This window comes from Rutilus rutilus (genome assembly GCF_951802725.1).
Source record: "Rutilus rutilus genome assembly, chromosome: 6".
Classification (NCBI taxonomy): Eukaryota; Metazoa; Chordata; class Actinopteri; order Cypriniformes; family Leuciscidae; genus Rutilus; species Rutilus rutilus.
The window spans coordinates 32,754,065-32,778,866 of record NC_140214.1 but is presented as its reverse complement, the minus strand read 5'-3'; the positions used below and the strand labels follow the sequence as shown (position 1 = coordinate 32,778,866).

Below are 24,802 nucleotides of genomic sequence, written 5' to 3'. Positions count from 1 at the left end.
ATCTGCAGTTGTACCTCAGATTTGTTGGTAATACTGTACTGAGATAAAAAAATAAAAAATAATAATAAAGGGCTCTTCTGTTTATTTATAGTAATCTGATCTGATCTGATCATAGCGCCACCCAATGGACTGTTCGTTACGAATTTAAAGGAGTAACGTTAGTCTCCATTCATTGTCATTGAATGTAAAACCTTCTCATTGTTCCTTTTAATATATTTGTTTTAACTGAATAAATGCGTTTAGAATGATCTGGGAGCGAGTAGATGATGACATAAATTAAATGTTTGGGTTAACTAACACATAAACAATCAAAGAAATTACTAAATAAATAGGCAAAAATAGGTAGAAGTAAAAATAGAGGTACTTATTATAAATAATGCGTAGAGTGTGTATATATACATCACATAATTAATATATATATATATATATGATTGTATAATAATATATATACATATACATATATATATATATATATATATATATATATATATATTCTATGCATTATTTATACATAAATAACGCGTTTAGTATATATACATATATAGTATATAGACTATACACTGTGCATATATATATATATATATATATATATATATATATATATATACTCTACGCATTATTTATAATGTGTTCATAAATAACGCGTTATATATATATATATATATATATATATATATATATATATATATATATATATATATATATATTATGTGGTTCTCCACTGCGTTTGACTGATGGGTAAATAAACATGCCGTGACGCAGTTCTCCCGCCGATACGTCTGACGTCATGACGTCGGTTTGGAGTTCAAAGCGACGAGAATGAGAGGAAGCCTCGAGATGGAGGCAGGGGGGGTAATTTAATGCAAAAAAATATTCAATTGACGCGTAATTTGAAGACAGTTGACATTTCATTTTCAGAAAGAGGCTACAACAGTCTCCACAAGGAAGAGTCGTGTGTTAAATTTAGGTATATAGACTCAGTCAGCACTGGATATTTTGGGTGAGTTTCTCAAGTATTGACCGGGCGCCATTTAAACACGCTTTGCGGGAGACAGGAAAGAAATAACCGCTCACAGCCAGCACACAATTATCTGCTTCAGTGGACACATTCTGCTCTCAAATAAACGCTTTTTTTAAAGGAGATTCTATTCTCATTTTGGTAGACGGCGGAAATGTGCCGTGTTTGTGAGGGCCTGTGGTAGCGTCAGGTATTGTGTGTTAGCTGGCTAACGGCTAACAGCTAACGTTAACAGACCTCGAACTGAAGAGACATTTACGACCTCAAACAAGAGATTACAGGTATAAATGATGCATCAACCACCAATTCACGTTTTCATTTAGTGTCTGCATTCAAGAGATGTCTTTAATACTTGATTCATGATTTGTTGGTTTTTAAATTTGTTTGTAATTGAGCTCTGCGTTATTACATCAATGCGGGATGTAACGCCACCTAAAGAAAACACATGAAACTAACTCTAAAAATGTTTTACTGGTCTTCACAAACACGTCAATGTTACCCACATAACTGAAGATCTCTTAACATTTACATTGCTCTAAGTCGACTCGGAATATATTTGCGAAAAGGCCATTGGATGGACAAAGTGTTTGTCTCTTAAATTCGTTCCTTCTACTGCTAAAGTTTACTCTTAAAAACTAGTTGAATATAGTTGAATATATATATAGTTATATATATTATATAGTTATAATTGAATATATTATATATATATATATATATATATAATCACTCACACATACATACAGTATCTATATTGTCATATATCAAAATACACGTTTAGTCACAGACAATGTTCTCACTTTTATTCTGTTAAAAGTACTTTTTTTCATTTAAGTGTCTGGTAATGTTAATGGTTTGTGCAGAAGAACTGGGTTTTGATTGTATGTGTAGTGCCTTTTATATGTATAATAATCCACTGGATGATGCACAATATGCTGTATGAATTTCTTAGTCTCTGTGTGGGTGAAATAAAATGTATGTTTTTCAAAAATTAATAATTTGCACAGGCTTTAAGGTGGTTAGGGTACTCCGGGACAGTGCTTTGCAAATGGTATTGGTTCAGGATGCAGATTTTACATTAGACATCAAGTGGTGACACAACACACTGGGAAAGTGTTTTTTTTGTTGTTTTTTTTACCTAAAAATGTACTTTATGTGCCAACCTCAACCAGCATCATAATTTCACTAGTATCTACCAAATGACAGATTAATTAGCCCTGAACGGATACAGAACTGATTTCTAATTTGTTGGGGGGATCTGACCCACCAGTTGAGAATCACTGCTCCAGCCATAGACAAAGAAGGGGTCCAGAATGGGATTGGACTCAAGCCACCCTGACCACGCCACAATTTTATTGACACAATTATATACTTCTGAGTGAAATATTTTATCCTTTAAAAGGGAAAATTCTGTCAGTACTTACCCTCATGTTGTTCCAATCCCGTAAGACTTTTGTTCTTATTCGGAACACAAATTAAGATATTTTTGATTAAATCTGAGAGCTGGCTCACTCCTCCATAGGCTTCTATGTTATTGAAACTTGCCGGCCCAGAAAGTTAGTAAAGACAATGTTTAAAATAGTCCAAGTGACTACAGTGGGTCAACCATAAGTTTATCAAGCGACAAGAATACTTTTTTGTGTGCAAAAACAAACAAAAATGACTATTCAACTATTAATTTTCTTCTGTGTGAGCATCTGAGTTGAGTTCACGTAGTGTAACAGCGCAGCGCTTCTGGGTTGTACGTCAGAACGTAGGCTCACCATTGGCCAGCATCAAACACATGACCAGCGTTGGCCAATAGTGAGCCTACGTTCTGACGTACAAACCAGAAGCGCTGCGCTTGCTACACTACGTGAACTCACTCAGAGGCCTTTGATTTTTTGGGATTTTTCTCTTTGTGCTGCTTTCTTAAAAGTTGTAAAGGGTAAATGTCTGTTTCAAGTTATGCATTAATAGCTGTTTTAGATGCTGCCCTATTTTATTCATACTCAACACCAACAAACATTGATGTTAGTTCTCTGACATGTAAAATTATCCTGCCCTGGAAAAGGTTTCTAAAATCAACTTGGGGTTGCTTTGATATCCCTTGCACCATGCCATAGCTTGCTATAAATGGAAGCCAATTTATAATTATGATAATTTCTTTGGATTGATTACAAAGTCTTTACCCTATTTTGTGTACTGTTGTCTATCTTCACTTAATAACTCTTAATTCTTTCTGAATACTCTCTTCACATCCTGAAGAACCGTATTGATTGATTGCAGTATCTATTTTATGTTGTTGTTGCTGCTTAAGTTATGACATGCAGTTCACAGTTTCCTTGTGCTGTAGGAGATGTTTCTTATTCACCAGTTGATGGTCTTATGGCGCAGATGTGATTTTTGATGTTAATATCTTCTCTGTCTCTCTGTATGTTACATTTTCCATTGACCTGTGCAATTGGTTAAGTTTTGTTCATTTAAAGTGAGCCGAAACCCGTAGTAAATGTCCTTCCCTTCACATCTCCAGGTGTCAAACATGGCGACCGATATCGGCTCCCCTCCCCGGTTCTTCCACATGCCCCGGTTCCAGCACCAGGCTCCTCGGCAGCTGTTCTACAAGAGGCCGGACTTTGCCCAGCAGCAGGCCATGCAGCAGCTCACTTTTGATGGCAAGCGCATGAGGAAAGCTGTCAACCGCAAGACCATTGACTATAATCCATCTGTCATCAGATATCTTGAGGTATAATCCTGAAAAAAAATAAAAAAATAACATAAACATAAACAGAGCCTCCCTCCTCGAGCAATCTTAATATTTGGCTAATTGCTGTATTTCAGAATCGATTGTGGCAGCGAGATCATCGAGATTTCCGTGCTATTCAACCAGATGCAGGCTGCTACAATGATGTATGTTTTACTACTACTTTGCTCAGCTCTTGCATGTTTTTCCTTCGTTCATATATCTAATAAAATACTTACTTTTCTTGCAGCTTGTTCCTCCAGTTGGTATGCTTAATAACTCTATGAATGCTGTTACAACAAAGTTTGTCAGAACCTCCACCAACAAAGTCAAATGCCCCGTTTTTGTTGTGCGGGTAAGTGTTAGGCTTGATTTTAAAAAGTATGTTATGCTAGTTGAAATACATAATTTTCCACATAAAACCAAGTCCTTTGGTTGTTCTAAATATTTCCGTATCCTTTACTTCCCTTCTTATAGTGGACTCCTGAAGGCAGGCGGCTTGTAACGGGTGCCTCCAGCGGGGAGTTCACTTTATGGAATGGGCTCACGTTTAACTTTGAGACAATTCTGCAGGTAACCAGAGACCATGTTTTTTTTATTTGAGGCACATCACCTTGCCTCAACCTCATAAGCTTGCTAAAAGGCCCTTGCTTATTTATCAAATTTTCTTCTCTTTGTTCTCATAGGCTCATGACAGCCCTGTTAGGGCAATGACCTGGTCTCACAATGACATGTGGATGTTGACTGCTGACCATGGAGGTTACGTGAAGTACTGGCAGTCCAACATGAATAACGTCAAGATGTTCCAGGCTCACAAGGAGGCGATTAGAGAGGCCAGGTCTATACACAATCTACCATTTTCTGTAGTTAACCCGAGCCTGTTACTGCCCCTGCAGTGGCAGGGCTCTGCCTGTAGGGGGCTCTCCTCAGTGCTGTCAGTTCTGATATACTCTTCCCTGTGCTGCTCAATGTTCATGTCCTTTATTATTGACACGTGTGTGTTGTTGCAACACTGCATTTATTTGTCACCTGTGGCTTATGAGTTATGTATCCTTATCTTTTATATACATAATTACTTTGTACAGAAAAGGTGTATTTCTCACACTTTTAAATAAAGTATTTCCAATTATTTATATTCTAAGGTGATGAAACATGCAGTCTAGAATAAAAAAAAAACACGTCCGTTAAAAAGACCCTCAGGGACTAACGTGTTTGTTGGAAGGGTTTATGGAGCCTCCGTATTGGAGGTGCTGGACTCTTGTCTTGTCCTTGCGCTGGTGTAATTGTAGGAAAACTACACAACTTCAAGTTTCAGTTCACAATGGTTTAACAATGAGACAGGAGCTGTGCTGTCCCGACTGGCCATCAGAGCCTGTGCCACACTTTCCCCAATAAAAATACTGCCTCTAAATAAAGATTTTTAAGAATAAATAAGTCAGATATTCACTTCGATGCAACTGTACGGGTATAAATGCACATGGCAACATTTTCCTTCACAGTGAAATCCAGTTTTTTTTTTTTTTTTCACTGGCACTCTCCTTTTCATTCTGTTAACTCAGACACAATGCAGGGCATGTAACGTTCTTTCTGATGCAATAAAATGCAATTTCACCTACAATATTTAAAAACAAAAAAGGAAGCCACAAATTTAAAGCCAGTGTAATCAATTTATACAAATGGCTCATGGGTTGAAGTAAAACCTGCTGAAGAGAGGCTTTTGCTTACTTCAGTGGCAATCTTAAGAACTTTTGAGCACTGTGGTTAACACTAGTACTTCATGGTGTTAGGTGGTGTGATAATTCTGCTTCATTTGTCTGTAGAAATAGTAAAGTAATGGTGTGTTTTTGGAGGTCAAAGAGTGAGTTGGTAAACTGAGGCAGGCTCAGTTTTGCCAAATGCTTGAACCAGCTTGTGTGCCCTCTGGAAGGAAGAGCGGTCTGTGTAGAGATGATTGTGTTCACTGATCGAACCAAACAAGTAAATAATTTTAATATGCTCATTCCTATTTCTGATGTTGTACGACAGGGCTCAGAATACAGGGAAATGTGTGGGCAGTTTTAACTATTGCAATCCTTTTAGCTTGTGTGCTGTCTATAGCCCACATAGTTTTAGCATCTGATTGTTTTTGTTTTTTTAAATTAGAAATGTGAAAAAAAATGACGCGAGAGTATGATAAGACTGTTCTGTAGAGTGAGCTGTCTGCTAAAGAGATGGATGGTTCCTTGTCAGATCAACTCAAAGCGCCCCTGTAAGATGTCCAGCCCACAGAGAACTGCTATGTTGTCCTTCATTGTTGATTCTCTCCCTGCTGTGTCTTCAGTTTCTCTCCTACGGATAATAAATTTGCCACTTGCTCTGATGATGGAACTGTACGCATCTGGGACTTTCTGCGCTGTCATGAGGAAAGAATTCTGAGAGGTATGTTATATAAGATGTGGAGATATTCTCAAACGCTTTCCTTTGAACAAAATTACACTGTCATCTGGGTTCACAAACACAAGGCTTCATGTTGTCTTTCACACAAATCTGCACACTTTACCATGGGCTGGCGGTATCAGTTTCATATTCTTGCATTGGTTTGGCAGTTTTCATGGGTCTGCAATTGAAATATTTATTAGAGAACTATTTATTTGAGATTATAACTAATATTTTACTGATAAATCCTTTTTTATGATATCTATTAATGCCAAAGATATAGTTTTCTCTGTTAATAGTGTTTTGTACACCTTTTCTTTTTTTAGGAATTTTATTTCTTGTGGAAATTTAATGAACATGAAAAAAAAAAAAAGCTTTCTGTATGAGCATTTTATTGCTTGTATCTGCAAACTATTGTCTAATAACCCTGTGTTTTGGGTATTAAAGTCTTGTGTAAAAAAACACATTAATAATGTGGTGCACTATTGCTGCAGTACTACTGCCAAAAAAAACATTTTGTAGTAGTAAGGTTAAGATATTGTTTAAATTTTTTTGTTTCTCAATCTTTTTTTCAAACAGATTATCAAATCTAGTGATGATCAGTTATCTTAAAAAAATTAACCTTTTTTCCTATGATTTAAGATTCTTATAGCTAAAGAGAATAAGCTTTAAGCCATCTCTCGTCATGTATTGCTTTTGAAAATCACACTAGTACAGAATCAAATTTAAACTTGCTGAGTTAGGTTAGCATATACAGTGCATGCAGAATTATTAGGCACGTTGATTTTCTGAGCATTTGTTTTTCCCAGGCACATTTGACCAATTCCAAACCACATTAATATTAATAACTACTATTACTTTTGTATTTAGTCATGTATAAGTGATATACAATTCTTCATGAAGGCTGGAAATGTAAAACGCCTTATATTCAGGTGTGCATAATTATTAGGCACATTTTCTTTTACAGAAAAAAATAAACCAAAAAAGAGATTTAACTCGGACTGAAAAGTCGAAAATTATTAAATGCCCATGAGGAGGATGCAATACTAGAAATTGCAGTTAAGGCATGACTATTGGACAGTGAAATTCTTATTGGGTCAGACAAAAACAGGTGGAGAAGAAAAGAAACATGTTCACTGCAAAAGAATTTAGTGTGAAACCATCAGGAACCCTTTAGTCTCCAGCGCCACCATTTTCCAGAATTGCAACCTACCTGTAGTCTCCAGAAGTGCAAGGTGTCAGGATCTCAGAGACTTTGGTTAGGTAAAGAATCCTAAAAAATGACCCCACTTAATAAGATTCACTAGCTGAAGTGTAGTAAAATACATGAAGACGGCTTTTTATAGACAGACAGATTGAGAGTGACTCTTGAAGGACCAGCACCACATCCTCTCGCACCACTGTTTGAAGAATTCATCTTCCAGAGTCTGGCAGTACGTTTTGTAAGTTCATTTTTAGTCCATCTCTGTAAAACGGACTTCAGGGTAGGAGAGAGGTTGCAGTTCTGGAAAATGGAAATGGTGGCACTGGAGACTAAAGGGTTCCTGATGGTTTCACACTTAATTCTTCACCTTAATTCTTTTGCAGTGAACATCTTTTCTTCACCTGTTTTTGTCTGACCCAATGAGCATTTCACTGTCCAATAGTCATACCTTAACTGCAATTTCTAGTATTGCATCCTCCAGGTGGGTATTTCATAATTTTTTACTTTTCAGTCCGAGTTAAATCTCTTTTTTGGCTTATTTTATCTGTAAAAGAAAACGTGCCTAATAATTATGCACACCTGCATATAAGGTGTTTTTCATTTCCAGCCTTCATGAACAATTATCACTTATAAATGATAAAATACAAAAGTAATAGTAGTTATTAAGAGTAATGTGGTTTGGAATTGGTAAAATGCACAAAAAAAAAAAAAAAAAAAAGATCAGAAAATCAACGTGCCTAATAATTCTGCACGCACTGTAGCATTTCTAAACCGTCACTTGCCTGTATCGCTCGTTACAGTGTACTTTCTGTTTCAGCACTTTAAGAAAAATTGCTGCTCACTTCTGTTGACTTTTAGTTTAAAAAGAGTTGATCCTTCTGGCATAATTTGAAATATTTGTGTTTATTACATTGTAGTGAAGATGAGGCATTTGTCTCTTTCAATACCAGCAACATACTCATTAATGTATGCGAGACATGTATAACCTGACCTGTCACCATTTTGGAAAAAATATTCCACCTTAAATGCACAGACATCATCACATGGTAATGAGCTTCATGTTTGAAAAGTAATAAAACTGAAGAACATGTAATACCTTAAACTGCTTAAAAAATAAAAATAAATGCCATTAGTTGACACATGATGACCACTTATGGATTTTAGTCTTTTATTATTGTTGTTGTTTAATATTCAGTTCAATAACAGTGCGAGTCCTTTTCATCTCAGATGTTTTCTTTTGTGTGTAATGTGTGTCCTGCGTTATGGGGACAAAATGTCCCCACAAAGATGGCATTATCCAAAAAAATGTTTTTTTATCCACATGAGGAAAACAGCTTATAAATCATACTAAGTGATCTTTTTTTATTTTATTTTGTGAAAATTTAAAAATGCAGAAAGTTTTCTGTGATGGGAAGGGTTAGTGTAAGGGGATAGAATATACAGTTTGTACAGTATATAAACCACTACGTCTATAGAAAGTCATAAAACATGAAAACACAACGTGTGATTAATGTAAAAAACTAATGTGAGTGACTGGGTATGGAAGCTTTGTGATAAAATAAAACATAAAAAATAAAGCTTGTGCTTAATGTTAGGTTTGTCCTGTAACAACTCAAGTCGAGTACTTTGTGTACTTTTGAGAGGTCAAATATTTCAACCTCACAAGATGCATATACTTCTTTATGCTAGTTTGCTGGAAGGTAGTTTGAAATTTGCATCTATGTGCACTTCAATAGTGTACCAGTTAAGACAGTGACAAAGTGCCCTGAAATTAAAGTAAAGAGAAGATATTACTTTCACCCAATTTATGACCTACTGGATCTCCATATGATTGAAATAATAATGTATTAAAGAAGGCACAATATTGTCAATTTGGCAGTAAAATGTTCAGACTTAGGACTGTAAACAAATAAACAAAGTATTGCATGAAAAAATGTGATTAGCATAGGTTTCATACATTGTAAGACCTTTCACATTATGAAATTTATCTCCACATTTTTGTTGTTGTTGTTTGTTTTCCCGAATGCTACGTGTCTTTAAGATATAGCACTATCCTGGTTACAGTGATCTAGAATGGGCCTGATTTTGATCATTAATAAAAATAGGACTCTTGCTTTTTATTTTTTATTTTTTTTAGTTACTTTTAAAAAGATCTCACAGATTTGCATACAAACAGAACTCGCATTCTTTTACAACAGGGATTTTCACTCCATTTAACTATAGGCTTCCTTTCTTTTCCTCATGTTTGTGCAAACACACAAGTGTTCATTCATCTGTCAACTAAAAATACAGCTAAGGATTCATGCAGCTTCACCCAGACATTAATATAAATTAATAAACAAGCTCATGCTAACTTTATTATTCTGTTTTTGTGACAATCACATGATGTGCCCTTTTAAATAATGCCATTATTTGATAGTCAAAGTGTCCCATTTGTCTATGAATTTTATGAGATTTATTATTTTGCTAATTCAGTGGCATGTGACTTGATTAATAATGGAGTTTAATCCAATAAAATGTGTTTTGTTCTGGCTTACTTTGGCTGGCTTTGCTTATGAATGAGTAGTAAAATATTATGGCACATATATATGGAACATAATGCTTAATTTGGGATCAAAAGCAATAAAAGTGTTACTCTTGAGTAACAATGTTTTTCTGAAAAAATACACAATATGTTTCTCTTTTTATGTCACAAACTCATTCGAAACCTACATATGTTTCCAGGACATGGAGCAGACGTGAAGTGTGTTGATTGGCATCCCACAAAGGGTTTGGTGGTGTCCGGCAGCAAAGACAGCCAGCAACCTATCAAATTTTGGGACCCAAAGACTGGACAAAGTTTGGCAACACTGTAAGTTAGTGTGGTGGCAGAAGTCAATCTTTGTCTCTGTAGAAACTTCTCGAGTCAGGAGTTCAAGGCGTCAAAAGATATACTTCCTTTCAATTAACAAAGCAGAGATGTCAGCTGATTATCTAACAATTTTACTCAAAACTCAGTCTTATACAGTTTCTTCCAACCTGTTTACACTTTGCTCAACAAATGGTCTTTCGTTGGGTTATCTTTGATTTGTATTAGTCCAATCCAAATTAGTCCTGTTCTTAAAGCAGAGGAAAATAACAGGTGCACATCTTAATCTTTCTTGCATGAATCCTCAGACACTTACACATCTCAACAACAACAAAAGCATCTCCTTATCGTTGTTGCATTTGGTGCTCAGACTGGGCTGCTTAATTATGGCAAAAATCATAATCAAGAATATTTAACACGATTGGTGGGTGATATGATCAAAGTCTTATTTCACAATATGAGTCATTTTAAATATCGGGGAAATTTCACAATTATCAATACTTCAAAAAAACAATACTATTGTAAACTAATGTAAGAAAACAATTACTTAATTAAACGGTCAGTAATACAATAAGAACAAAGAAACTAATTACAAACAAAACTGACAAATATTTACAAGAGAATGAAAATACAAATGAAATAAACAGTGTTTTAATTTCAGGAAGATGCACTAACCGTGGTATTCAGATACAGTTTGCAATAGCCTATAAAAAGATTGAATAATCAAATGTAAAATAACAATGCATAGTCTCATTGTACATATTAGCCCCTTTCACACAGAGATTCCGGAAAATACACGGATAAAGTGACCCGGGATTTGACCCGGGTTCGTTTGATTTTGGTTCATTCACACTGCCAGTGATTTTCCGTTCACACACAACCCGTAAAAATCCCATAAAGACACGTGACATCGATGTGACTTGTAATGTCTCAGCAGTATCTTAAGTTTGCTTATGAGCTGCGATTTCTCTGTGTTTATCGTGCAATTTATACGCGAAAATGAGTTTTTACGTGCATATGATACGCAGTTTTCGCGTGCATTTGATACGCACTTTATTGCGTGTAATACACACGCACCCCACACGACTAATCCTACCCGTATCATATGCACGTAGAAACTCATTTTGGCGTTTAAATTGCACGATAAACACAATGCGTGCTATAGAGACGCATTTAGTGTGACCGGGTTGACTGTTTTTCTCTGATTCGATCATAAACTTGCCATTTACGTACTGTTTCACAGCTGGCGAACGATCCCGGCTTCAGCGTCATCAGTACGACACGGCATTATTGCGGCTTTTGTTCACACAGCGCGCGTTCCGGGACTGAACACGGCAATGTTACTAGGTCCCCAACCCGGCATCGATCCCGGCATCAATCCCGGGTCATGTTTGCGTTCACACAGAAGGCGTTCTGGCAATTTGCCGGCAATTTCCCGGGTTCAAAGCGCTGTGTGAAAGGGGCTATTGAATATAGATTAATTCTTATTAAAGCTACTTAGGAAAATCACTCACTGATCTTGACTGAATACCTTTTGTCATTTGTTGTTTGATTATCATTAATAACAGAATGCAGCAGGTATATTAGGCTGCTGTCACTTTAAGAGCTAATGCACAGATCCAATATACTGTTACACATGTGTTCTTTCTTAATAACACTGTTTAATATCAAACAGTAAGCAGTAATAGCAACAGTAGACTGCATTTTACAACGCTCACTTATTTGGCTGATTTGGATGTTACGTTTAGGCTTTTAGGGAGCAAAGAAAGCGCACCGCTGTGAAGGAAATAAAGGTGCAATAATAATTTTACCTTGACTATCTTGTTTTCATAATGGTTGGAAGCCAGAATAAAAAATTAATTACGATTAATTGCACAGTTCTAGCTCAGAGCTACTAAAAGGGGGACAGTGCACTCTGACTTGAGGCCTTCTGAGTTTTACACTGTAGACTGAGAAATTAAACCATGCCTATATGTTTAATAAAAATAAACTTTAAAAAATATACTAAATTAGCAGACCGCAAATGGTTTGATAAGAGCTACTTTGATGTATTAAGCCATTTAACAATAAAAATGGTTGTAGCTGCATTGAAAATCTTTTTATGCTAAAGGCTTGGAGTACTTAATCAACTAAAAGCGATTAAGTGGGGCTATTAATCTTTTGGTTGTGTTTTGTCCTCAGACATGCGCATAAAAACACTGTCATGGAGGTGAAGTGGAACCTCAATGGCAACTGGCTGTTGACGGCGTCGCGTGACCATTTATGCAAACTCTTTGACATCCGCAACCTCAAAGAGGAGCTACAGATTTTTAGAGGACACAAGAAAGAAGCCACAGGTATTATAATCCTAATGAGAAAGTGTATGAATGGCTCTTGTGGTGGTGAAGCAGTGTGTCCTATACTCATGTTTTTCGACTTGGTGCAGCTGTTGCCTGGCACCCAGTTCATGAAGGCATGTTTGCCAGTGGAGGCTCTGATGGATCGCTGCTATTTTGGAATGTAGGGTAAGCTCCGTTCAGATGCTTTCTGTATCCATATATGGTAGCTTTAGTCAAATTTGAAAATTGAATCTAGTCAAAAATTTTACTTTGTCGCATGTTATTTGACTGCTAATGTGGTTGAAATATTTTGCTAGTGTGGAGAAAGAAGTGGGAGGAATGGAGATGGCTCATGAAGGAATGATCTGGAGTTTAGCCTGGCATCCACTTGGCCACATCTTGTGTTCTGGGTCTAACGACCACACCAGGTGAGTGAGTGTAACAAAACTTTCATGTGGTTGACACAGGGTTGTTTGTTACATTTACCAAAATTTCAGTTGCCTATACCAATAACAGTGAAGTTTCCCAATTCTCGATAACAGTTTTTGTTCCATTTCTGGATGCAGCAAACAATATGCTATTTACCACACTCCTTTATTTAGATTAAAATTTTAATACATTGATAAGTTAAATAAATTCCATACAGTTAAAGTGAACCGTCAGAAACAAAGAAATTAAAATTGTAAACCTAAAATGCATAGATTTTAGCTCATTGCTCTGCGATCACTCCCTCAGCAAATTTTGGACAAGGAATCGGCCAGGGGACAAGATGCGGGACAGATACAATCTGAACTTGTTGCCTGGAATGTCAGAAGATGGGATGGAATATGGTTAGTGTCCCTTGACCTCTTGCAATTTGGAAGCCCTATAGAGTATGTACATATGAATTCATAATGCTTTATCCTGGGGTAATTCTAGATGACATGGAGACCAATAATGTTGCTGCTATTCCGGGCATGGGGATCCCAGAAACACTGAAGGCTGCCATGGAACAAGAACAAACTGGTTAGCACACACATTCATGATCACATTCAATATTTATTGACGTTCAGTGTATTCATGTGTAGGTAATTGGTTGGTTATTGATAAATTGTGATTGTGTGCTAAGGAAAAGATATGGTAGCAGAGCCTGAGATGAGCATCCCTGGGCTGGACTGGGGAATGGAAGAGGTTATGCTGAAGGACCAAAAAAAGCCCCCGACTAAAAAAGTTCCTTATGCAAAACCTATTCCAGCTCAGTTTCAACAGGTCAGTATGATAGACTTATACATATGTTTCAGTAGCACTGCCAGACATACTGTGGTTTGGATCTTGTGGATACAAGTTTGGCTAGTTGTCTGTCCTTCACTTTTTATCTCATTCAATAGGCCTGGGCAGAGAATAAGGTTCCAGCATTGGCTCCTGGAGAGGTTCCAAAAGAAAGGAAGGATGAGAAGAAAGTAGATGGCAAGAAGAAGACGCAAGCAGAGATTGAGCAGGAAATGGCTGCCCTGCAGTATACAAACCCAATGTTGCTCGAGGTCAGCTAATATGCTCACATGTACAGCTTTAGCATTGTGCTGTAAACATGTGAATCATCACTATGTTATGCATATCAACACTGGTTAATTCATTTTTATTAAAAAATATATTTTTGTCTACAGCAACTGAAGATGGATCGAATGGCACAATTACAAGAGCAGGGAATGCCTCCCCCTGCTGGACAGTCAGGGCCAGTGCCTCCCTTTCCAGGGCAGGGTGGTCCGATGCCCCCTCCAACACAAGGCTTCCCTCAATCCATGCCTCCACAACAAATGCCGCACAACATGCCTCCAGTGGGACCAGGTGGAATACCTGGTCCATTCATATCTTCTGGACAAATGGGTCCACCAGGACCTATGCACCAGGGTCCTCCTCCACAGGGCATGATGGGACCGCCACGTCATCCTGGCCCTCACAGGAACATGGGACCCCAGGGTCCTCCTGGCATGTCTGGCCCCAGAGGTATGCAAGGACCCCCCCCTGGAGGAATGCCCCCGGGTTCTGGTGGACCTCCAGGCGGTATGATGGGACCACCACCACGAGGACAGGGGCCTCCACAGGGTGGGATGATGCATCAGGACATGAGGGGGCCCGTGCCTCATGGAAACATGATGGGCCATCAGGGACCCATGCAAGGGGGTATGATGGGACCTCCACCCAGGACTCATGGCAATATGCAGGGCATGGGAAATATGCATGGAATGGGGCCTCCTCCAGGGGGTATGCATGGACCACCAAACAACATGCAGGGGCCACCAGGAAACATGCAAGGACCTCCAGGCAATATGCAGGGCCCTCCACCATACATGCAAGGCAAACCACCACACATGGGTGATGGAAACCGAGGACAGTTCAACCAGGTGAAGAAACCATTGGAATGAACACATCTGTGAATGTTTAGGACAAAGAGATGTAACTGAATAAATGTCAGTAGCTTCTATTGCTGAAATTTTGTGCATGTCTTTCAGGGACAGAATCCTGGGCCTCAGTCAATGATTCATGGGATGGGACAACAGGGTCCTAATGGGAAAGGTAATGCTCAGCCTCTTGAAGGAAGAAATGTTGAGAATCACATTTTTTGGTTTCGAACAGCGATCACGATTCTCCCATGATTCCGATCAGACAACTAAACAAAATAACGTGCTTTACTAGAGGTTCTGATAAAATATTAATTGCTGCAGTCTATTTAAAATGTTTAATTTATCTGAATTATTTTAAAAACTTGGTTTGAAAGAATGATTCAATGGCTCACTCATAAATTATTCACTTGTTTCATTACTGGATTAATCTTTTTCTGAACAAATCTTTTGAATGAATGATTCAATGACATTTTATCAGTCACTTGTCGCCACCTGGTGGTGTAACAATGTAATCTATACAATTGTTATTTATAGTACCAAGTTACTTTCAAAAGGTTATTTGCTCTGTTTTGATTGCTTCTGTAGACATCAGTGTTTTTATCCAAACTATAAACTTTTATCCTGGTACTTCTGTGATTATGAATATTTGTAGCAGAAATAATGATACTGTGTGATTGAAAAGAATATTTGTGAAGCTGATAAATGCTTTCTCTGGGTCAACGCCAACGCAGATTTGAATGTTCCGGTGTGATTTTATGGTTAAGGTTTAATAACTCATATGCAAGATGATTTAATCAAAACTAGTGTGTGAAAGTTAATAATGACTTGTTTGTGCTCTCCTTGTCTGTTTTTATCAGGAGATGCTTCTCGAGGACCTAACCATCACATGGGACCCCCATCGGAGCGACAAGGCCCAGGAGGAGCTGGTCAGGGCTCTGATGGAGGCCAGTACTGGGGTGATGATGGGGGTTATCAAGAGGGCTGGAGAAGAGGCCCTGGGGGTTCAGGACAGGAATACTCTGGCGGTCACAGAGGAGGCCAATGGGAGGGCCAGGAAAGGTTTTCTTCACATGATGGAGAGTACATGGGACACGACAGGTATGCTACATTCAGCACAACATGAATATATATTCTGATTTTCTTAAATGTCTTGAGTTATATGGATTAGAATGTGAAATTTGTGTCTGGTGACATCTTTACAGGTATGATGGGTATGAGGGTTCTGGTGAGGAGTTTGACCAGAGGCAGAGACGGCCACCGCATGGAGATGATTCGTAAGTGTTGCGTGCAACCTGAGATTTAGCCAAGAATTAGATTTACTGTGTTCTGGCAGAAAGAAAGAAATACAAATTATTCAAAATGATTCTTAAGACTGAAACATATGACACTAAAGTCTGAGGTATGCTTCCTTTTCTGCCTGTCGATCGTACAGCCGTTTCAAAGTATACTCTTTAGCATGAGCCTGTACAGACATTTTCTGATCTTTGACCAGAATTGTCCACTGATTGATAAATACTTGATTTTTATTGTCTGTCTCTGAATGTACAGATACAGGAGAGGTGGCCCAAGTGGGCGTGGTGGAATGGGCGGCTTCCAAGAGGAGTATGGCGGAGATGAGAGCTTTGATTCCCAAGAAGACATGGGCCAAGGATGGGGAGGAAGAGGAAGACCACGTGGTGGGCCACCAAGAGGAGGTAGATCCTATTCCATTCACCAGTCCTTGAGCTCACGTTGCGTCCATTAAAACTGAGGTGTCAGGTTTGAACATGACATCTTTCTTAGGTGGTGTAGGAAGAAAGGGGCTTCTCCCAACTCCTGATGATTATCCCTCTCACTATGAAGGAGGAAGAAACCAGGAGGGCTGGGAGGGAGGGCGAGATTCAGGTAGAAGTGCATGAAGGGGATGCCAATAAATGTTCTTGTTGTTGCAGTGCAGTAAGACGTGCTTGAGCAAATTCCCATTTTTTAACTGAGGCCATAAAGCTAAGTGCACACTAAATGATTTTAGCCCACAATTTCAAGTCACAGACACTTTTTTTTTTTTTTTTTTTTTTTTTACAACAAAAAAGTCAGATCAAAGCCAAATCGGATGACGGGCCAGTTAGGTGTGTGGATTCCAACATAGTCTGTAACTTGCCTCAGAAACAAGGACATCTTTTATTTAGTGTAAGCAATGTAGTGAGAGCAGTGACATAAAATGACCAATGAGGAGATGACAGGATGGGGTCTGTTTAAAACCTTAAGTATTAGACTAGGTGACAACAGGGTATAGTTTGTGGGCAGCCTGTAAACTTACTTGGAATTCTTGATGAAGAACGGAAAGCCCTTGGTGCCCATCTCTGTCTTAATGATTGTCTTGCTCCATTTTCATTTCTTTGTTGTTTATATTCATTTTTCAGCACAAAGTAAAAATCAAAACATACATGGAGCCTAAAACTGCTATTGTGTCTGCCACTTAATTTTTTTTTTTTTTTACTTTTTTGGATGTTTTCATGAGAACTTATTACACAGTAAATTTCAAAGAGCCATTCAGGTGGATCTTCTTGAAACATCGTCTACACTTGATATAGCGTGTCCACATGTGCTTCAAGAAAACTGATGTTGCATAATATTAACAGTAAAGCAGTTTGGGGATTTTTTTTTTTTTTTTTTTGTCCCGTTGTGTACTTTTAACTTAATCTTTATGTAAAGACAGTTCAAGCTTAACATCAAAGATCCAATCAAATTCATGTTGGTGTGTATGTGTGTGTTCAGGTCATGAGAGTTATCGGGATGGTCAGCGGCCAGACCACAACATACATGACAGTCCGTCTCCAGCCAGTAGAGAGCGCTCCTCCTCTCTACAGGGCATGGATATGGCCTCGCTGCCCCCACGCAAACGCCCATGGCATGACGGACCAGGCACTGGTGACATGGACTCCCCTGGTGCAGTGCCTGATGACAGAGCAGGTGAGCGATGGATAAATTACAATATAATTTGTTTTAAAGGGGTCATGAACTGGCTTTAAAAAAAATATATATACTGTTGTCTGAGGTCAACTAATGACGTTTGCGTGGTTTTTACATTCAAAAGCAGGCTTTTTTCTACTGTTTTTGCGCCTAGCTCCTGAAACGCTCGGTTTTTATGGGCGTGCCGCATTGAAGACTTGGAAGTTAACACCCACTGCTATGATTGGATAACAGTTTTGCATATTAAAATGAGTTTCGACTCCCCGTCAGTTCGCCCATACATGTTCGACCCAGAGTCTGATCACGAATCGCAGGATCAGTAGATATCAAACAATCTGTAACAATGTAATACTAGCACGTATAATTTTTTATTTTTTTACTCAAATAAGTGTGTTGCACCATTCCTGTCGGATCCAATATACAGCATATATATACAACAATGCACAGCATCGTTTTTAAATCTCAATCTGTCTGCAAATCCAGCCTTGACCTGTGTCTTATTTACGAATCCGCGGTGAAATGAAGAGATCGAATGCACAATGTCTTACCCATGCGAGCTGGAACTTCGTTAAGAATAAAGTTCAACCACGCATTCCTAAAATTGGAATCCGAAGGAAGCTTATGCAGCGACTGTGTTCTTCCACAGCCAGGCACTGCACAATATTTTGTAATCCTCAGCGGCATTTTATTGCTTGGTAGCTCGATCCGGTTTAGCACCACGTAGGCCTATGTTATGTACCTATTACAATTCATGCGCGAATTGGTGGGCAGGGCTACAGAATTAGGTGTCGGTCTTCTGTTGAGGCAGTGTTTCGCTGCTCTCTGACGTCACAAGTAGGCCAATTTGCAGATCCCTCGTTTTACGATTACCTTTCATATATCAAAAGCTCAAGGAAAATTTGATTTCTCAACTCATGACCCCTTTAAAGTAAAATGCATAATATGGCATTCTGCATACTAATATTATCCAACTCCCCATAGGTCGGCCATCACCAAGAGAGGAAGGTGGGTATGGGCCTCCATCACGGGGAGGAAGAGGTGGATGGGGCCGTGGTGGGCCGCCTAACCCAGGGGGTCCTGGTCCCAACGTGGGTCCAAATGTCAGACGAGGGGCTCCACGCGGTGTTATGAGGGGCGGTCGCGGGCGGTAGTAATGGTCACACCTGCTTCTCTGGGAACACTGAGGCAAAACCACAATGAGGACAGGGGACAACAAAGAACCACACATGGCTACAAAATCAGCTTCCTTGAGGGTCTGAACAGTTTTCAGGTGCTTCCAGGCTTGGACAGGTGTCTGGAAGCACTTCAGTATAAATCAGCGTGGAACCCTTTATTGGTGGCTAAGGCTTAGCTTTTTCTCTATGATGTATCAGACGGAAGGTGGTGGGTACCAGTTATCCAGGGCCAGATGTTTTGGCTTATGATGCCTCATGCCACCTGATTGGTGTACTTGTGACACGTGGGATTTGTTCTAATCTTACGTCAATTGTGACAATAATAACTGGGGACACATCATGGTGTGACAAGAAACATCTCTTGTAATGGACTTGTGTTTGTGGTCCAGAAACTGTATTTGTGATGCATGGTACAACTCTCTGTAGATGCTTAAGAGAAATCCCTTCCCTGCACTGAGCAGCTGACCTGCTTTGTGGTTCACTTGGACAATGGCAACTGAATTTGTACCAGCACCCGAGCCCCCTGTGTCTTTTTTTTTTGTTTTTTTTGTTTTGTGGCCTCAATGATTCTGATGTATCAAACACAAAACATATTGTGTACCATTGAATTCCTCAGTCAGATTCTGTCAGCCAGCAAATGCAACTCAATCTAGGTAAAAGGCCTCTAGGCATCGTCTTGAGGACTATGTCTATTACTAGAGAAAAATGGTCTTTTGAATGTTTCGTTCCCCCAGTGACTCAGCAATGTTTATTTAATTTCATTTTTATGTAAAATAATGGAGATAATATTTCTGTAACATTACCAGGCTACTCTGAGAGACGAAGCTGCAGACTTTGTTCCTATGTGTACAGTTTGTCACAAAATTGTCATATTGTTTTGTCCTTTTTTTGTATGAAACCATAATAGAATGTGCAAAATTTATGTAAACTCTCTCTGCTCTTGTCGTTACTTTGGTTTCACCCACTCCTTTGTGTGTTTTTATTACACCGATATAAACTCTTGAAGGTGGGAGTGTCAGTCCTGCTTCTGGAGATCCATGAACCAAGTCACGCTAGATTGAGATCCTCTATTAGTCACGTCTTCTCGTTGTGAATGTGCAAGTCAGTTCACAAACTTTATTTATTTTATTTTTTCATGAGCTTGCACTTCCAGTCTCCCACAATTGCATGGGTATGATTGGAAGGAAGTCAGTGGAGTGAAAAGTCTAGCATGACCGTTCATTCATTTCAACCCACCTTTACATGCATATTTTTAATCACCTCCAAAGCGTTCGTGTTTCGAGTTCATCTAAACTTGGCAGGAAGGTAGATCACCAGGAGAACAGAGCAGCCCATCTTTGACCCTGTCCTAACCAGATTTGACAAAGCGATAATAAATCTCTCAAGCTCTCTCTCCCATAGTTTTTGTCCTAATAAACCACAGAGAACAGCACACATTGTGGGTTTTTAGCTCTGCCCGCACACAATCTCTTTTTCATGAAAAAAACAATTTAAATCATTTTATCTAGCAAAGCATTGGAAGTTATAAACAGAAGGTATGTGTTTTACGTTACACGTGTTGCAAGTGTGGGAGAATGCGCAAAGATGGAAACCCGTTTTGATTGGCTGTTTTGTATCCCCATTTTTTCATCATACCCCATCCATTTTTGCATTCAGGGTGAACAGACAAATTTCTTGCAGCTGGAATCGTTGTTTCGGGCCTGGTTACGACGCGGTGCAACACTACACTTTTTTTTCCAGTTGATAATTCTGTTTTGGTCCTACATCTCCAGCATCACAGCACTGCTCACATTGATCTCACTTGACCAGAGAACTGCTGCTCATGAATATTAATCATCAAATAGAATGAGTAGGGGAGAAATATTGAATATTACACACATCTCTGAAGATTCAAAAGGTAAACCATTACAATGATTGCTGTCTGGAGAGCCATCATGGAAGTCATGCAATGTGAGAGCATGCAAACAAAGATCTCAACCACACTGTATATCTGTATATATCTGAATATCTGTGATTTGTTATATGTCCCACAGCTTTTTTTTGCCTTCAGTGTTATTTGACAAAAAAGGTCCATTGTCAATAATGTGGAGATAAATGAGAAACCGCTCAATTTCAACACTCTGTTGGTCAGCGTGATTAATTTGCTTGACCAACTTACAGTTTTTCTCGATTGTTTACACACATTTTCTGAAAGCATGCCTCATATTCTCAGAACTCTACACACAAATCAAAAAACACACACACAATGGGCAAAACCCCTCAATTCTCCTGCAAAATTAAACTTTACATTCAAAACAATGTTATTTCTTCTCAAAATGGTATTTTGTTTTCAAATGACACACACAAACCATCATATGAATAGACATTTATAAGAACCAGTTGAACACTGATGTGCTCAATGTAAAACACTATGATGAATGGAAAACACTTCTTCTCCATTCATCATAATGACTTAGGCCTTTTTTTGTTCAGTGTTACACTTACTACAGACAGTACATACATAAGTGTGTTGTAAAATATTTGAGAATATTGCTTTTATACTCAGAACACACAAATACACGGTAACAAATATATTTTATTTTTCCCACAAAAACATTGTACACAGTGTACATGCCAACCAACGCAAAGTTGTACATACAGTGGTCTACATACAAAACAACAGAAGAATTGACTGTATACAGTTACAGTAAAAAAAACAAAAACAAATTGTGTAGTGTTTTGAAAAAAGTGTGTTTTAGAACTGCAATTTGAGTGTAAAGCAGGAATTGTGCTTGTAGTTTAGCAGGATTGGTTCAGGGGGTTGGTGAATGAGTTACATGTTGTGGTCATTGTGTCTCAAGTACCAGTATTTGTGTGTAAACAATTGAGAAAAACTGTAAACACAAGTGAAATCTGCACCTCTGAAACTTTTATCGCCCTCAAGTGAAACTCCTCTGGAGTAACTCATTCACCAACCCCCTGAACCAATTCTGCTAAACTACAAGCACAATTCCTGCTTTACACTCAAATTGCAGTTCTAAAACACACTTTTTTCAAAACACTACACACAATTCTCTGCTTTTGGCACAATTTTCATGCAGAAAATCTCTTGTTTTCACAAGGAACACACTGCCATTCAAATATACACACTGACTCATCACATGGGCAAACACCCGTCACACAGTTTTACAATTAGCAATCAGAGCTTTAGCATAAAAAGGCAACAGGTGAGCTCTTCAATGGAGCAATGGGTGCCAACATTGGATTTTTTTTTTTTTTTTTTTACTGTAACTGTATACAGTCAATTCTTCTGTTGTTTTGTATGTAGACCACTGTATGTACAACTTTGCGTTGGTGTACATTTTGTACACTGTGTACAATGTTTTTGTGGGAAAAATAAAATATATTTGTTACCGTGTATTTGTGTGTTCTGAGTATAAAAGCAATATTCTCAAATATTTTACAACACACTTATGCATGTACTGTCTGTAGTAAGTGGAACACTGAACAAAAAAAGGCCTAAGTCATTATGATGAATGGAGAAGAAGTGTTTTCCATTCATCATAGTGTTTAACATTGAGCATATCAGTGTTCAACTGGTTCTTATAAATGTCTATTCATATGATGGTTTGTGTGTGTCATTTGAAAACAAAATACCATTTTGAGAAGAAATAACATTGTTTTGAATGTAAAGTTTAATTTAGCAGGAGAATTGAGGGGTTTTGCCCATTGTGTGTGTGTTTTTTGATTTGTGTGTAGAGTTCTGAGAATATGAGGCATGCTTTCAGAAAATGTGTGTAAACAATCGAGAAAAACTGTAAGTTTACTGTAAGTTGGTTGAACCAATTGGTTGAACACTCGTCACAGCGGTGCATTGTGGGATTGAATGGGTGCACTCAATAACGTCCACTATGGTTTTGGACACTACAATGGCTGTCGCTTCAAATAAGGTGTTATTTGAGAAGACAGCCATTTGTAGTGGTGTCTGAAACCATAGTGGACGTTATTAGTTATTATAGGGGGCGATTTCGGATTCATCCCTAGTGAGTGAAGACCTTGATTTGCTTGTTCAGGTGTGTTTGATTAGGGATTGGAACCAACTCTGCAGGCCAGTGGCCCTCCAGGACTGGATTTGAGGAACCCTGACCAATACTGTGTGTCATGGGAAACATCTGTGCTCAAAGACCAGGATAGAGAACCACTACTATACATTTTTGATCACTGTATGCGATACAAAAGTGATTTGTCATGAAATAAATGGTTTATCTTCCTTCAGACCGAATGGCATGATGTAGAGAACACAGAACAAGATACATTCAGTAAGTTTATTTATAAAGCGCAGTTTCAAAAGCAGTTCAGAAATGTTAAAAGTCAAGTAGTATTTGATGTCTTGGTCATACATATGGTCCTTGTGGTGAAAATTACAAAATGTATAGATCCCCATCCAGAGAGTGCTGCTCACACTGTATTCCTAAGCCAGAGCCAGCCAGAGTTTCACAATCTACCAGACCAGTCACTCTCCAAAAAAAAGTTTCCAAGGTAAAATGTGTGTTGTTTAGTCCGTGGTCATATAGGCATGGTCTTACCAGTTATAGTCCTTTTAATAGCAGACGCTGCCATGCCACCCACAAACCTCATCCCTGCACTCCCACCCGGCAACAAAGCCACAATATAACCCACGATAGCGGCAATCTGAAGGCCGGCCCCGAGCGCGGTGAACAGGGTGCTGTGGAGACTGAGTGCCGCGTACAGGGTGCCCACCAGAGCGCACAGGTACACCGCGCCGCCCGGGGTCGGGGTCGCGATGAGTTTACTGGGTCCGCGGAGGATCGCCGCGCCGAGCAGCGCGAACACGGAGCCGAGCGACCAGAGCAACGCGAACTTGCGCGCCTTCAGCAGGAGCAACGGGGCGTACAGCGCCGACAGCCCGAAGCACAGAGCCGAGAAGAAGATGCACGTCCCGAACGCGACCAGCCGCTGGGATCGACTCAGGCCCGGTAAACACGGGTCCGGTTCCGATGACCAGGGCCACGAGAAGCCGCTGCTCGAGCCCGGGCCCGATGATGACGCTCCGCGGCTGCTGGCTCTGGAGAACGGACTCGACCACCGGCCGAACCAGCTCTCGGGCACCGACTCCGGCTCATTAAAGTCTATGGTTGTGCTGGAACTAGACTGGGATATCGTCTTCGCGCCGCTTTTAGACTGAGCCAAATATTCCTGGAGGTCTCGGTTTAATTCTGCCATTATTCAGAAGGATATGTGGAACGAAAACAGGAAGTTGTTGTGGCATTGTGATGACGTCTCACAGTGACGTGTCTGGACTTCTTCTTTTCTTTTCAATAGCGGTTGGCAAACCTACTGGACTGGAGTGTGGAGCATGAAGGGGGAAAAATGTATATCTACTTTACAAAATGACCTTAAATCCAATTTATTAAACCTATTTCTTTCAAATGTTTATAATTGCATAATAGACTTATATAATATACTGTGCTGAATCATTCTTTAGTATTGTTTCATACGGTCCTATTCAACAAACTAAATTCTTCTTTCAGTCGCATTCGTTCTCTTCATATGCTACACAATTTAATGTCGTATCTGTACAAATAGAAGTAATTTTTTAATCAAATAGCTTAAATACATTAGAAATATTGGCATTGTTTATCCTCCAGCTAATTTTTTGTGTTTGGAGATTAGAATTGGCGCAAAGATGGTCGAATAGTGGATAAATTCTACATTAATAACAAAGTAAAAGAATCCACTTTTACAATAATGAAAATGGGGGAAGATGCCCCCCTT

The 24,802-nt window shown here is 38.9% G+C and overlaps 2 protein-coding genes across 5 annotated transcripts; one reads left to right on the top strand and one right to left on the bottom strand.

The window, feature by feature from the left end:
- Positions 1-800: 800 nt before the first annotated feature.
- On the top strand, positions 801-19,976 carry wdr33 (WD repeat domain 33). Of its 4 annotated transcripts, XM_084411561.1 has the most exons (23): positions 801-1,299; positions 3,528-3,740; positions 3,836-3,904; positions 3,988-4,092; positions 4,215-4,310; positions 4,424-4,575; positions 6,058-6,155; positions 10,081-10,207; positions 12,386-12,540; positions 12,630-12,708; positions 12,840-12,950; positions 13,258-13,352; positions 13,441-13,527; positions 13,631-13,770; positions 13,890-14,042; positions 14,166-14,903; positions 15,012-15,075; positions 15,761-16,001; positions 16,106-16,177; positions 16,452-16,597; positions 16,686-16,787; positions 17,658-17,852; positions 18,834-19,976. In XM_084411561.1, the coding sequence occupies exons 2-23, from the start codon at positions 3,537-3,539 to the stop codon at positions 19,001-19,003; spliced, it is 3,399 nt and encodes a 1,132-aa protein (XP_084267687.1). In that variant the 5' UTR covers positions 801-1,299; positions 3,528-3,536; the 3' UTR covers positions 19,004-19,976. The 4 variants fall into 4 exon arrangements, with proteins under 4 accessions (XP_084267687.1, XP_084267684.1, XP_084267685.1 ...); XM_084411558.1 differs by lacking the exon at positions 16,686-16,787 and having other exon boundaries at positions 801-1,000; XM_084411559.1 differs by lacking the exon at positions 16,686-16,787.
- Positions 19,977-22,296: 2,320 nt separating this feature from the next.
- On the bottom strand, positions 22,297-24,323 carry sft2d3 (SFT2 domain containing 3). The gene has a single exon (XM_084411575.1). It carries the CDS (start codon positions 24,248-24,250, stop codon positions 23,573-23,575), a length of 678 nt encoding a protein of 225 aa, XP_084267701.1. The 5' UTR covers positions 24,251-24,323; the 3' UTR covers positions 22,297-23,572.
- Between the last annotated feature and the right edge of the window lie 479 nt (positions 24,324-24,802).

Excerpts from the sequence above, each read along its gene's own strand:
- wdr33 (XM_084411561.1), top strand. The coding sequence starts at position 3,537 with ATGGCGACCGATATCGGCTCCCCTCCCCGGTTCTTCCACATGCCCCGG. Across the intron at positions 4,093-4,214 it reads GCCCCGTTTTTGTTGTGCGG|TGGACTCCTGAAGGCAGGCG; the intron begins GTAAGTGTTAGG and ends CCCTTCTTATAG. Across the intron at positions 13,353-13,440 it reads AGAAGATGGGATGGAATATG|ATGACATGGAGACCAATAAT; the intron begins GTTAGTGTCCCT and ends GGGTAATTCTAG.
- sft2d3 (XM_084411575.1), bottom strand. The coding sequence starts at position 24,250 with ATGGCAGAATTAAACCGAGACCTCCAGGAATATTTGGCTCAGTCTAAA.